The sequence below is a fragment of the Lactuca serriola genome, chromosome 6 (genome assembly GCF_051521515.1).
Source record: "Lactuca serriola cultivar US96UC23 chromosome 6, Lser_US96UC23_V15, whole genome shotgun sequence".
Taxonomy (NCBI): Eukaryota; Viridiplantae; Streptophyta; class Magnoliopsida; order Asterales; family Asteraceae; genus Lactuca; species Lactuca serriola.
Window position 1 is genome coordinate 146,800,454 of NC_136413.1, and position 15,972 is coordinate 146,816,425.

The window sequence follows — 15,972 nt, forward strand, 5'->3', positions numbered from 1 at the left end:
TTTTAACGTCTGCAGACTGCTGCAGTAAGTTAAAGTAAGGCACGAAGAGGTTTGAAACAATTGCTTTAGTGCTGCGCCACGCAGCACATGCGTAGCAGTTTTTAAGTCAGAAGTCTTCAGGAAAATAAACAGTTGCGAAAAGCCAAGTGTTGCGCGTGTGCTGCGCGGCGCAGCAATAAATGGTCTGAAGTGGTTTTTTTAAAAAAAAAACAAACAGCACCTTATTTAAGTTATAGTAAGTTGACTTTTAATTTGTTGAAGGGAAAGAAATTACGTAAGGACGTGTCACTACAAGAAAATTTCAATTTAGCTACCGAAGAATTTCATAGCAAAAACATGAAATTCCGTAGCTAAAGCCAAATAACTATGGAATTTGCTACGTAAAATTTCAATTAGACTCTGTAACTTTATTTGTTGTAGCAAACTGTTTAGCTACAAAATTATAATTCGGTAGCAATTTCGCTATGATAGTTTCTACAACATCAATTCATTGCAATTTGAGTTCCATAGCATTTTCGTAGCAAATTGTGTAGCAATTTTTTCGTAACCAATTTTGTAGCAATGTTTCCGTAGATTATTCCATAGCAAATTTTCCGTAGCTACCACCGTAGCGATTTTTCCATAGCCAATGCCGTAACAACTTTTCCGTAGCAATTTCCATAGTAATTTTTCCGTAGCAATTTTTTCGTAGCTAATTCTTTAGCAATTGTTCTGTAGCTAATTCTGTAGAAATTTGTTCTGTAGCCAATTCCGTAGCAATTGTTTTGTACCATTATTTGATAAAAGTCGGTTATTTAATTCGACTATTTAAATCAATTTATAAAAATATGATTAATATAAAACCAAAAATAGTATTTCTATAGAAACTAAAATAAATATACAATACATCAAAAGGATACAAATTAAACATAAAATATTCTCTAATACATAATATTCTATCATTCATTAAAAAAGTTTCGAACTGTCAAAAAACTTAGGTATCACAAGCTAATGTCGTCTAAAAGCTTGTTCCCGTAGACATCCTTGTTGTTGGTGGCTCTTAAGCTCTCAGCCACAAATTCTTGTCCTGCAACCAGTTTTCTTTTATTCTTTTCACTATATATTCAAAAAAGACCACCATGCCCTTCAAGATAGAAAAGTGACCTAGCCATTTAGGGATCAAACAATAATCAACATCTGCGGCTTGCAAGAGTCGCATACATTGAAACAAAAATAAACCTTGTATAAATATTTTCAAATGTAAACCACAAACACTAACTTTTATTTAATTTTGTTTTACAAAACTTATCACTATTACGTCCCATTAACTTAACAAGTCCTATACAATTCTCGTTGCTCTCTTCCTCAATATGTGTTGCGTTAATCGCGCGTTGAGCATCTTCAATAGCAATATCAAATCCAAATGATTTATCAATAATCTAGAAATACAAGATCATAGTAATGAATTTTATTTTAATCATAGGATACGAAGAACTAAAACCGACAACGCTTCAATATAAAGTACTGGAATGTCATAATCGATAGTTTTTTCTATCCTGATAACCGTAACTTTAAGACCCCGACTTCTAACTTCCTATATAAATACAAAAAGTTTACACTTTTCTTCATTAAAAGTAACTAATTTTGTTTCAATCTTGAATATCATAAGAAAATTAGAAAACAAACCTCATAGATAGTACCTCTTTTTTGTTCATCTCCACCTATTATATAAACGTAAATATAAACATGTGTTTGACGGCTTTAAGATTATTTAACTGCTTACTAGGTAAGAGTACAATTAGTTAATTAACCTAACGAGGTTAGATTTTATTTAAATAATTGTTGTAATTTTATGGAACACAAATGTTCACGGTTTCCAGTGAACAAGTGCAACACAGTTGAACACACAACTAAACGAAAAAAAAATACGAAACCGAATCGATCGAATTCATCAATTAAAAATTTAAAATGATTGATAAAATCAACCACACAAAAGCAAAAGGATTCAAAGTGATCCCACTATTGGTGGAATAGTGTAAAAATTAAAAAATTGAAGAGGATGAGGAGATTGTATTGATTGAAGAACCGAAAACCCATAACAATGATGTGCTACCGCAAAAAGAATAAAAAAAGCACAGCCTAGTACCTAATTGATCGCTGAAAGTAACTTGAATAAAAAAAGCACAGCCTAGTACCTAATTGATCGCTGAAAGTAACTTGAAGATCTCTTTAGTTGCTCTATATATTTTTCATCGAAATCCTCAAGGTAGTATAGGATAATTGTAGAAAATCATAAGAAAAAACTAACCATATGAAAACAAGCCCGACATGTAGAGATGCAAATCTCACCCACGGATTTGGGTACCCACAGGTATCCGACCCTAACGGGGTAGGACAGATATTCTCCGTCTTAACGGGTAAAGGGACGGGGATGGGGGCTTAGATTTTATACCCGAAATGGAGACGAGACTATGATAGGTATGACACTATATGTCTCGTTAAATACCCGATATATATATATATATATATATATATATATATATATATATATATATATATATATATATATATATATATATATATATATATATATATATATATACTAGGTTATAACTTATGGTAAGAAATTTATGAATAATTTTAATTAAGTTATAACTTAATTATTGAGCAATCATAATAAAAATTTAATAATAATAAATATATATGTCTCGTTAGTAATTTCATGTTAGTAATTTCATGTTGATATAATGATTGGTTTATATTATGAAAGCATATTTGTTTGGATAATCCAATCGGCAATTTGTATTTGTAGATATGTTAGAAAGTTATCGTTTTGTATATTGCATTATAAATTTAAATAAAACAAAAACAAAAATTGATATAAATAATAATATTGTATAGAGTTTTATAAATTTCTAAAAACTTCTTTATATATAGCATTGGATGTTTTATCTGTTAGTCTATCATTCTTATCTAAAATGAACAATTTTAATCATTATCTACTTTGAACTCTCGATAAAACAACATATAATTGTTCATGTGTAAAAACAGGATCTTTGAGAAACAAACCAACATTCGATAAAAGACCGTCTTTCACTCTTATTATTTATCATTGTAAAACATACATCCAATGCAAAATTAAAATTTATTTGGATGAAGTGTTATAATTTGTTTTTTAATAGGAAGAAATAAAAAAATGTTGATATAAGATACAAATCAACAAAAGTACGTTGTCATTTTCTTGTCAATTATATAATATCCTAACGAGGAAAATAATAATAATAGAATGCTGTAACTAGGTAATTTTTTTTTCAAAATAATATGCTTCAATAATAAACTAAAAATAAAATAACTTAATAGAAAGAAACAAAATCATCATGCTATAAAAAAAACACCAAAAACATGTAATGTTCGTGCTAAGCATTACTCATGGTTGACATAACATTTTACTTATTGAAAGTAAATTGCTACTATAGGTATTTCATTATATTGAAATATAAACTCATGCAAGCATTCCAGCAACGTAAAATAACATAAAAAGTAATCTATAAGTTTACAAAGCAAAAAAAAATTAACAAATCAGGAAAAATAATTTGATCATTTAAGCATTGAAATTCAAAACCGTTAATAATCATTTTATATGAACTTTTATACTATATTGAAATTATTGTACTATAAAGAAATGTAAAATACCTCTTTTGAGTATCTTTCTCCTATCTTCCTATATTTCCTTTCTTATTTGAGAGTCAGATGCTTTGAAAATATTATAATTTTTTCTTGTAATTATTTTTTTTATTTTGAAATACGATGTTACAATAAGTATATAAAATAATAAAATCATATCAATTACTTATCAGATGAATATATGCATACAAAAACTTGTGTTCGTTGTACCAATTTAACGTTACCAAATACACCAAGAGTTTTAACACAGATTGTGATATATATATATATATATATATATATATATATATATATATATATATATATATATATATATATATATATGCTACATAAAGTAAATATGTTGATGTTATGTATCATTGAGAAAATACGAAAAATAGTGAAAATACTAATAAATACAAAGCTTATATAGTGCTAAATTTTAGGCTGGTTTATGTCACCAATTACCTTCATTAGAGTTTTCGCAATTCCCTGCAAAAGAACAAATATGTTAAATCGTGAGCAGCAGTAAACCGCTCAACCCCGAAGCTAGACAGTTTGTTAGCATATGTTCTATAAATGTGAGTATGAGGTAGACCATGACGCAAAAACATCAACTTCATACAATAGAACTTTGAAAACCAAGAAGACATGTTTATATAAACTAATATGTTTATATATGTTAAAACCATGACGTAATAAACTTTCCAAGTCAACAAAAGTCAACTGTTATAACAACAATAAAAAAGTTAAGATTTAATAATAAATTATACCCCACTTTTGTGTTTTCGGTTTTTGGAATCAAAAACCACTTAGGCCGAAATCATTTTTGTAGAACACTTAGGACCGAAAACTCATCTTGACCGAGATCACTTTGCGAGAACGAGAACTCCCACTAAGAACCCCCACCAAAAACCCTCTTAGACCGAGATCTCTTTGATGGGTTTTAGCCATAAGAACATCCTATGTGCTCATGTAAATCCTAATGCTTCGATCTAGGTTTCTCTATTGTACATGCAATTCATCCAAGACTTTAAACCCTAGATCTAGCATACTATTAATCATATTAACATAAGAATGGGGTTTAGATCTTACCTTGATTGTTATGTAGCAATAATAATCTCAAATCCTCCTTGTAATGGCTTTAGAAAGCTTAGAGTCACAAGTGTCACTCCTCTAATGGCTCACAAACACCAAGAGCAAGAGGATGAAGAATGAGAAGAGAGGAGGCACCTAAAAACATGTGGAAACCCTAAGGAATTAGTTGGCCTCGTTTTTGATGCCCTAGGGGTCCTTAAATAGTGAGGCTATTAGGGTTCTCTAACAAGGAAACCCTAATTTGACTGCTTAGGCCTTAAGCAACCCATAGACTCCCTCCTTAGAGGCCTTGGACGATTTCTAATGGGTTTCCCCATAGAATTCGTCCACTCCATCCTCTATGGAGTCCATTAGCCTAGTATTCAACTGTCACACAATTGACAGTTCTAGTCCCCTTTATTTAATTAATGTCTTTTAGCCACCAAGTTAATTCTTATTAATTCTTGACTAATATTAATTAAACAATATGATTTCTCTTTTAATATATTATTCTCATAATATATTAATAAATCATAATTAATCCTCTCTCTCTCTCCATAATTCATCCTATCAAGTTTCTTTGGTGAAGGCAACCCAAAAGGACGATGCACCATCGGGTCAAGTACATACCAAAATAGTTATGGACTTAGACACTAATCCAACAGCCTCCCACTTGGATAAGTCTAATAACTATTCTGCGTATGACTTTAGATCCCGATCTGTAATAGTAGCTTTCAAAAGCTGCTGTTAACTCTGATTCTATCAGAAGCATGTCCTTTAGATAAGGGATCATATATTACTCCATTCTAGATATCGTATAGATTGAGACATGGATTTAAATCATTCTCTCTATACTCTTTCCCGAATTCCGATTTATGACGACTGACAACAGACTACAATTGAACACATCAACTTAGTCTCGGCTTGGCCAAGCGCTTAGGTGTCATCACTAAATCATCGAGGGCCCAAAGATATCGCTTTTATCCTACTTTGGATAAAAGGAACGGATAAACTTTGATTCAATGCTTTCTTGCACTCACTCACCGAATCACACACAACAATATGTTTTATAACACCAAGTTACTGGTGCGTTTACATATTATCAATGTGTAACCGACTCGCAAGATACAACTCACACATCTCGGTTTCAAGAATATAAGATATTATCGTCTCACCAATCACTCATGATAAAATCCATGAAGTGATTCAAGTGAGCGTGGGTTTAATCCAATGCTCAAATCATATTCATAAGCACTCATGAACGCTGCAACAAACATTTGCTTATGTCTAATACACTTTAGACAATCTACACATCAATTCACGACAGTCTTCATTCATACCTACTTCCAACATATGAACGACTGTGGTTCGTTCGAATAATTTGATTGTTCTGAACCAATTTAATTATTCAGGAAGTCAAAACATGCAAAGTGAAACACAAGAATAATACTAATCCCATATGGCCCCAAACTCTAGGTATAAATAAAACATTTTATTTAATCACCATATTGATTACTCATTATTTGTTGTTTCGGGTAATCAACTTCTTACTTGAATTATAACTACACTTGTCCCATGCTCTCAGCATGCACACAATGTTTATCTACGGTCCTTACTTTGTGAAATAGATCAAATGAACACATTTCCAATCATACTCATTTCACAACTCCTAATCCTTATCATAAGTATAAGAATATCAAATTCTTGTTACTTATGCTAGATTCTAACACTTTATGCAATGATTCTTTCGTAAAGTCATAGCTCAAAATCATTAACACTTGGTCAATCTCTATCAGAAACAATTCTATAGATATGATGTCTCTCACTCAAATTACATTCCTTTGAACATCCTTCTTGCATAAAAGTTTCTAATCTAGACATAGATTCTCAATATCCAACTCCCAATACGGAAACATTTCCATATTTTTCCATTCGACAACGTATTCTTAATAGAATCTTATCTATTCATAATAATGTCGATATGGTCCATCCAATACCATACTTCCAACTACTCACAAGCGACCAATCCTCAACGAGCTTTGGATCGTCCTTTGATAGTTGTTTAATTATTTTAGTCAAAACCGATTCTAGTCCTTTTTCCCTCTAAATGCTCTAGACATTTGGAAAATTTTTGAATGGTCAAATATTATAGCATTTGCAATCGATCCTATACCAGAAGTGTATGGAACGCAATGCATAATGTATTACATAAAGATCTGATACTTTATCATTCTTCTGCCATAATATTTTATGTGCCATGTTCTCACAATTCGAGCTATGAAGAGGGATGCCATAATCATAATCGAAATTTGAGAACACACTATGTATCCTTGACTAAATTTATTAACATTCCACAACCCAAGCCTTTAGCTTTGAAATGAAGCATAATATTCTCTCCCTTAATTATAGCAAAACAATTATTCAACCCTTACGACTTTGCAAAGTATAACTCTTGTTTTCTATAATTAATATTGCTAACTTGCAATACTTGTCTTAATAATCATACAAGCACAACTTTTATGCTCCCACTATCATGATGATTATTATCCTATAAGCATAACACTTATGCTCCCACTAGCTTTGACATGTACTCAGAAAACAACTAAACTTCTAGAAAACAATACCTATTGAATATCTTAAGTTCATATTTCTAATACCTAATGCTTGGATAATCTTTTATCTAAGCTTCTTAATCTTATACACTTTTGCCTTAGATAGCTCATATGTGTGTCTAAACAATTCAGACTAATTGCCAAATCTCACAATTCGGATTATGGAAAGGGATACCATAAGCATAATTGAATTTGAGAATACAATTTCACAATCACTATCTTCTTAAAATCTCTCTTAGTGAAAGCATTTCCTCATAATCATCTTCATGAAGGAGGGAATCTTATGACACTTAGATTTTAATGGTGTATGTGTTCCTATCCATGCGAATTTGTCAAAACCAAAGTTTACGACAAATCCAAACTCATATGGACCGAACCTTCTCAATCTTGATCTCTTGCCTTATGGTAACACGGCTGCCCACCATGTCTTCCAAGTAGTTAAGTAGCTCACCCTTTCCTATTAATGTACTTTTGATTGATCAAAGTTCTTGCCTTTTATGCGTTCAAATGAGAACTCATAGAACTCACATGCATAATTAACTCAATTGGAACCGCACAAAAACAAGATAGTGTCAACACGATAGGTTGTAAACCTGAAGTCGTGTGCTAGTGATGATCGATAACGTTTATTCTTGATTAGTTCTTGAAACTTTTCAAGACCATTAAGACTCCCATTGGCTCCTTGACATATAAGATTCTTTTTTCAATAAACATTTATCGACAAACAAATATTCAAGAGTTAGTGTAGCTTTTATCAAGACAAAACACTTCACAAAATTCGTCCTAGTTGGTCTTTGTCTTATCCTAGACATCACAACTTTCCAATTTCAAATGTGCAAGAATAAGAAAACCTTTTCAAATTCTACATTTGATGAATGTTATAAACTTTCTTAAGACTTGTCACTCAATGTTACAATCTTAACTCTAAGACTTGTTTTTGGAACGAAGAATGATTGCCTTCTTGATTTAACTATTTCTTCAATTCTCGATTCCTCTTCTTAGACATACAATTGCACTAAGACTCACTTAGAGGATCAATTGAGATATGGTTCTTAATCATTAAGACCTATCATAAAACATAATAAAAGGTACTCTCCCTTCTTCTTAGAATAGAGAAACTTTTATCTTTCTGCCTACTTGATTCTTCTTATTCGTTCTGCTATTGATTGAAACTCTTTCAATCAATTCAGAATTACACTTAATCTCATAAGTATAATCATATTTATTTAACCTTAGTAAATCATGACGAATATCTTTGTTACTCTTATGGTGGATTTGATGAACACACAACTTTGTGTACTCGATCTCCTAGTCCTTCACTTGACACTTTGTCAAAGAATTTGTCTAAATTTCCAAATATGAAATTTCTCATTCATCATGCAACCAAGTTGTATAATTCCAAGTTTATGTCCAATTGAAACTTGGGTGATGAGAAACTTTCCCTATTTGGTAAATTCTTGACATTTCCACAAATAACATAATTAAGAATCTAATCCATTATTTCTAATAATAGAAACTTTCAAACATCAATTTTTCATACATGCCATTGTAAGGATAAATAAATAATATAAAATCAAATTTTATTTTATTGCGGAAAAATTTGTTCTTACAATGCAATTCAATTGAAAAACTATGTTAATACATATTTCTTAGCAATCTATTCTAACTCCAAGTAGTAGCTCAAAATTTAATCTTCAAACAATGGGATCGAAAACCATTTCTTCACGATTAGATTCCGCTCACTTCTTCCCTTAAGCTTCCTCTCTTTTCTATGATCCTACAAAACACCAAATGTAATCTTATCACATCATGTATTAAGAATCTAGAATAGGAACTTAACAGAGTTAGTTAATGGATTTTACCTAAAGTAGAGCCATACGTTTTGACTCTCCCATCTCTTAGATCTCTTAGGTAAATAGGGCAGCTTCGTCTCCATTGCCCTTTCTCTTGGCAATAAAAGCAAATTGACTCTTTTGGAACAGCACATGGAACTACTTCAGACTTTTCCTTTCTCTTATGATCAAACTTTATGATCATGGCATGCCTTTCGTTGCTATTGCCTATATCCATAGAGATCTAGAAGGCGGATTCATCTATCAACTTTGCTTTTCCAGTGCGCCAAACCATTGTTGATTCAGCAGCAATAAGCATATAGGTGAGATCGATGAGGGTCACATCGTGGTTCATCATATAGTACTCTCTTACGAACTTACTATATGAGTCAGTAAGCGACTGAAGAACCCAGTCAACAGCCAGCTCCTCACAGACAATGGATCCCAACATTCTTAACCACTACTAGAATATAGGCCTTTAATGACGCGCAAACCACGACACGTAGTGATCTACAATACACATAAGCGTGCGTCTTTAAAATAATGTCATCTCTTCTAAAATTTAAAGGATAGTGGACATGCATTTTTGCGTGCCCTTAAAATTAGTGCCAGAACAAAAAAAAATAAAAGCACGGAGGGCATTCAGCATAAAAGTCATGTCGTGTAAGTGTGTCGTTTTATAAAGTTTTCATCAAACGCGCGTTCTCCATAAGGGGAAATCAAATCCAAAAAAATTAGAAAACCCCGCCTAGGCGATTTAGGGTTCATTCCATCCTTCTGGTTGTTTCCATCTCCGCTCTTCATCTCCCAACTATGATTTATCTAATCTGAAAAATAGAGAAATCCTATAGCAAATTCCACCCTCCCCTTCTCTCAAATTTTCTTCATAAGTATGATAATCACCAATTTTGTGCAACCCCTTCTTGGTCGCCTTATTTCCACACCACTGGAACAAGTGAAGCAAGGTCATCCATCAATAACGCCAAAGCAAACTCCACCCTCCCCTTCTTTCAATTTCTCTCCGATTAGGGTTCATGAAATCTCTTGAATGCTCCTAAAAGACTGCAAAGTGATTTAGGGTTCGTTTCATCCTCTCATATCTCTATTACGCTTGAACCCTAATTTCAAACATCAGTGTCTCTTTTTTTTTTTCTTGGGACTTCATTCTCATTCCTTCTTGCCTAATCGAGAAATTTCTTCCAGGAATATAAGAGACAAAGAAGATGGTTATAAACCTCCAACCTGATGACTGGTAAATAAAAACTTTTTTCCATTAATGGTTCCTAGTTTTCTACGTCAATGATTATCCATGTATACGATTCCATATGTTACTCAAGTTCCTTACTTTCACTTTTGCATTGACATTTGGATATTTCTTTTTTGGTTTTTTCCTTTATCAATGATTATCCTTGTCTACGATTTCTTTTTTGATTATCCATGTCTACGATTCCATATTGACATTTGGATATTTCTCTTTTGTTTTTTTCCTTTATTATCTGTTAATTTGGAAATGAGTTTTTAATAAAATGATTGACCTGGTTTTGTTTTCAACCAGTACGGATATAAATCAGATTATTGTAGTTTCAGTGAATATCTTTTCATCTCATTCCTTGATGGCATCTCATAAATTGCTTTTTCACGTGGAGGTCATCTACTAAGGGTTCTACTAATTCGATTCAAACAAATTGTGCAAATTACATGTGCCCAGGTAGATAGATACTTTTTACTTTTTACTAGTTCTTGTCTTCGTCTTAGTTTGGTTAATTCTTGTTGATGATTTGCTTATTTTTGTTATGATTGTTTGAGTAGGCTGACATTGTGGCAAGTAGTTCGGGAGTTATGTTTGATAGTGTTTTAAAGACAAGATGTGAGATAATTGAATATGGATGGACTAAAGATCGGGCTCCTGTGGATACATTTTTCATGGGATTAGCTACAAGAATTCGTGAACACAATGATTATGAGGAAAAGGTTTGGTTTTTATGTATTCTGTCTTCAAAGTTTTATAAATTGGTCATTGGAATAGCTGTTGTAGGAAACAAACTTTGTGAATTCCTTGTTATGAACAACCCAGAAAACAGAAACCAAAGGAAAATGGCAGAATAAGAAGAAAATAGAAAACAGGAGAACAATACAGGAAGAAAAACGACTCTGACAGAAACACTACATGTATTTATAGGGAAACAAAGAAAAGAGTCTTAAACCTTACGTACTACTTGTTGAACAAGTAAACAACTAACTAGCTTCCTAAACTAATTCAAAATCTAAAAGATAGATAGGTATTTCCCAAAATACCCCTGGATATAATTTGTCCCATATTTCTGGATTAACCCAACAGCAGCATTATGTGTAATTGTTACCACTTGTGTCTATTACTTTAGGATGTTAAAGATAAGATGGTTGTTCCTATGGGTGTCAAAAAAACCCAAACCTGACTAACCCGACCCTAACCGAACCCGAATAAGACTAATAGGGTCGGGTTTATTAGGGTCTGAATGTTGAAAGCGGTTTATTCGGGTTAACCCGATTAACCCATACCTTAATAGGTTCGGGTTTCGGGTTGGATAGATTTTGTTTATTCGGGTTCGGGTCAACTCGATTAACCCGCTCTAGCCCATCAGCTTTAAATTAATTAAACATTTTCACATTTATGTTGTACTACTAGCCTAGTTTGTACCTCATGAACTCAAGTAATCAAACAAGTTATTTCTTATCTGCGTGATATGTGTTTATCGTGAGTCTCATAGCTAATTTCATGCATATATAGTCCTCAAGTAAGTTACTTTTTAAACCTTGTGGTATGTCTGCTGTTATTAGCAAAATGCAAGAATATATACTTATCGGAAAAATGATTTTTTTTAGTTTATGAAACTTGATACAGGAACATATATTTAATAACAATTTTTTAGTTTTTGAAATTTGGTCGGCATTTGAGTATATGTGTCTTTGTTTTGCATAATATGAAATTGATTTTGAAATGATTGAACTTTACATAAAGTGGCTTCATATATAACATAAAATAGATTTTTCCTTCCATTATACATTTTCAACGCTACATAAGTATCTAATAGACTAAATGGCACAATATTAAACTATCTTACATTTAAAATTCTTAGACAACATTATACCCGATTAACCCGACAAACCCGACCCTTTTAACATGACACCCGATTAACCCGACCCCGACCCGTACCTTAATAGGGTCGGGTTTAGGGTCAAAAATTCTTTTTGAAAAACCCGACTAACCCGACCCGACTAACCCGAAACCCGATCGGGTTGACCCGATTAACACCCCTAATTGTTCCTACCATACAACTAAATGTCATCCACTTGCTTGCATAGCTAAATGTACAAGTTAATAAAATTGAAGTGATTGACACAATATTACCATTATTCATTGAAAAACTAGAGAAGGGTGATGCTTCAACACCTGGCTTGTCGCGCCTCAGGGTATTATTCCTTGAACTATTTGTTTATTTTCATCACAAAGATTATATTTTGTTTGAATTTTTGTTTATATTGTTTTTTGTCAGAAGAGGCTAATACAGAACGTCTTGAGGTATGCATTTTCATTTTCAATTTCATTCTCATTCTCATTCTCATCCAATGGAGGATCCATGACCTCACCATCTGTTTTGTATCAACAATGATATTTTTTATGGCATCAGCTTTCTGTTGATGAGCAGTTGCATTTCTTGTTGTGATTTCTTGCTCCTTTTTATCCGCATGAGAGAAGATGGAAGCAAACAAGTACAGATAGTGGGCTTGCAAGAATACAGAGTCTCAAATATGGAAACAATCAAGGAGTTAATTGATAGAGGGAATTCAACAAGGATCACAGGGACAACAGATGCAAATGAGGAATCTTCACGATCACATGCCATTCTTCATTTATAGATCTTGTAGGAAATGAAAGAGGTGCAGATACAACTGATAATGATAAGAAAACAAGGTAAAGGTTTGAATATAGAATGGAATGGAATGGAATGAGTCATTCCATTCCCTTTCTTCCCTCTCTATTTTTTTCTCTCTTTTTTTTTTCTAATGATCAAAGTTCTTGTTTTTAATATCAGTTTCCCTGTTCTCTTTTATACTTGATGCACCTTTTATTTGCAGGCTTGGCCTGTGCGTACTCCAAGGCCTGTTGCTTCCAAGCTTGTTGCTGATACCCCTCTTCTTACTAGACTGGTAAGTTTCAAATCTTTTGTCAATCACTCATTCTACATATTATATGCTGAAACTATTATTATTATTATTATTATTATTATTATTATTATTATTATTATTATTATTATCATTATTATTATTATATTCACTCCCACCATTAATTGTTATGCAGTAGTCAAATGCGGACACTGTTGTTATACGTTGGTTGTGGATAAAGAGGAAATGAAATGGAAGAAGTATGATTTCCTTTATTATTATTATTTTTCTTTTTTAGTGTTTTATATATATAGTGCTTCGTACTTCAAAAACAATGATATTACCATGAGCAAAGATTTTCCATGTCATGTGCTTTGAGGAGTATCTGATAATCTTAATCTTAAGTTGGTTGCAATCTGACAGGTATCCAGTTGTCATTGTAGATGGAATGGATGGTGCTTTTCTTGTAGTCGAAAGTATTAAAAAGGGTTTGAATGCGGAGTGTAGGATCACAACCAATCACTCAAACGAGGAAGAAATTGATCTCCAAAAAGTGCTTGTTAAATTGATTGAGTAAGTATAAATTTGTTTCTGTTAACTATTTATCTTTACCATCATCATTATTAAAAACTCTTTTGGCAAAATTTTATTGGATCTTTCAATCTTTTTGTTGTGGATTTCTTATAGTTTCTTTTTGTTGTGGATTTCTTATAGTTTACTTAGCTTCTTAAATCAAAGAGTATAAAGCTTTCCTAACGTGTTCTAATAATTAAGAAAATGGTGTTTTTTTTTGAAAAATGCTTCTCAATTTATCTTATTAGGAAGAATGGAGAACAGGCCTCAAATCATATGTTTTTTTTCCAGTAACTTCCACTTCCTTCATGGGTTTGTAACAATACTGATGGACTCTGCTATTTTGTTGTATGGTGTATTACCTTGGTTATGGAAGGTGGGCAGTTTAGTCTTTCCCATAAAGTTCAATTATGTAACAAGTTTTTAGTTGTACTCATAACTTTTTGAATGACAACAGAAATCAAGTGATACTTTGGAATCAATTGGCTTTGATTCAAATAATGAAATATATCATACACTTGCATTCTTAGCTGGTGTTATGATTTGGTCTCAGGTACATACGTGGGCTCTTTAGTCTTTTTCACTGCCTTTTAATTTAATCTTACTGTTGATTTACATTTTTATCTAAGATACTTTTTGCAGTTGGCAGACTTACCATTTTCTCTTTACTCGACTTTTGTAATTGAAGAGAAACATAGTTTTAACAAGGTTTTATAGAACATGACTCCATTTGTTTTTATAGTTTTCTCTTTTTATTTAATTTAAATTTGGATATAAGTTTGTAACACATGGGATTTATGATTGCAGCAAACAATCTTGCTTTTCTTTCGAGACATGATTAAAGGCATGTTTTTGGCTGTAGTTATTGGACCACCTGTTGTGGTTGCCATCATTTTAATAGTACAGGTATTATTCTATCTCTGAGAAATTTCATTTGCCATCATTTTAATAGTACAGGTATTATCTTTCATGTCTGAGTTGGTTCTCAACTTGTAGAAGAATAACATAAAATATTTTGGCATCTGAGTGTAAAAAATAATATTTGAAATCAAAAGTTCCTTAATAATACTTTATTGTGTTACATGTACTTTATTACTTACTCATAATATATACTTCAATCTGATTATTGATTACGTTTGGTGAGATCATGTTCTCTGTTCTTGATGCTGCATCTGATAGGGAACCAAAAGTGAGGGGTCAGGAGTGAGCAGATGCTTTTACAAGCAATGCTTTACAATATTGAAGGAAATTTGGATAAATTGCAACATGACATGCAGAAGGCAAAATTAATGCTTAATGAAACATTTACGACTTTTCCACTTGAACCTGCACTTTCAACAGTTCCTTTGGATTACAAAAATAACACCATTCCGTTAAAGAGGTACTGTTTAGAATCTTGCATGTATATATGACTATATGTACTTCATACAAGTTTACATGATACTCTTCAATAAATATAGTTACTTTCTACGACTTTGTGACTTTTTTTCCCCTGACACCTAAAATAACAGGGCAAGGAGAGCATTCTAAACATTCTGGAAACTTTAAAAGAAGAGGGATATGGGTACACAGAAGATTTTGGAAGTTTTAGTCATGTTTCTTGTAGATGACTTGGTCGTTCACTTTGCAACAAAGCCTCCATCACTTGGAGATTAGACTTTGAAAAGCATTTGAGGGTATATTTTTTATATTTCTTGTAACTAATTAGTTTGTAAATTTTTGTTACAACTATTGATTTGTTTTATCTTTCCATGGAACGATAATTTGTATGACATTAAATTTTATGCAATGGATTGTATTTTTTTGTATATGATATTTTATTTTCTATTATGAGACATTAAATACAAATTTAATTTTAAAATTAGTAAGGCTATAAAAAAAATATTTTTTTAACATTTAAAATTATGATACGCAAAAATATATGTCATCTTCATTTATGATATGGCCTTTCTTGACAGGGGCTTTCTCGATACGCATTGCTTGTCATTAACACGCGCGTCGTAAGGTTACGACATGCGAATGCGTGTCGTCTTCCTTTATGACAGGGCCTTTCTTGATACTCATTGCGTGTCGTAAACGCGCGTCGTAAATGA

General features: G+C 32.2%; 1 protein-coding gene across 2 annotated transcripts; it reads left to right on the forward strand.

Annotated features, from left to right (window-relative positions):
- The first annotated feature begins 9,896 nt into the window (after positions 1-9,896).
- LOC145057036 (CAAX prenyl protease 1 homolog) lies at positions 9,897-15,631 on the forward strand. 2 transcript variants are annotated; one of them, XM_079004795.1, is made up of 12 exons: positions 9,897-10,242; positions 10,367-10,871; positions 10,973-13,115; positions 13,280-13,351; positions 13,503-13,566; positions 13,730-13,879; positions 14,171-14,255; positions 14,337-14,432; positions 14,522-14,587; positions 14,687-14,785; positions 15,059-15,260; positions 15,391-15,631. In XM_079004795.1, the coding sequence occupies exons 5-11, from the start codon at positions 13,553-13,555 to the stop codon at positions 15,167-15,169; spliced, it is 621 nt and encodes a 206-aa protein (XP_078860921.1). In that variant the 5' UTR covers positions 9,897-10,242; positions 10,367-10,871; positions 10,973-13,115; positions 13,280-13,351; positions 13,503-13,552; the 3' UTR covers positions 15,170-15,260; positions 15,391-15,631. The 2 variants fall into 2 exon arrangements, with proteins under 2 accessions (XP_078860921.1, XP_078860923.1); XM_079004797.1 differs by having other exon boundaries at positions 10,367-10,415.
- Positions 15,632-15,972: the final 341 nt, after the last annotated feature.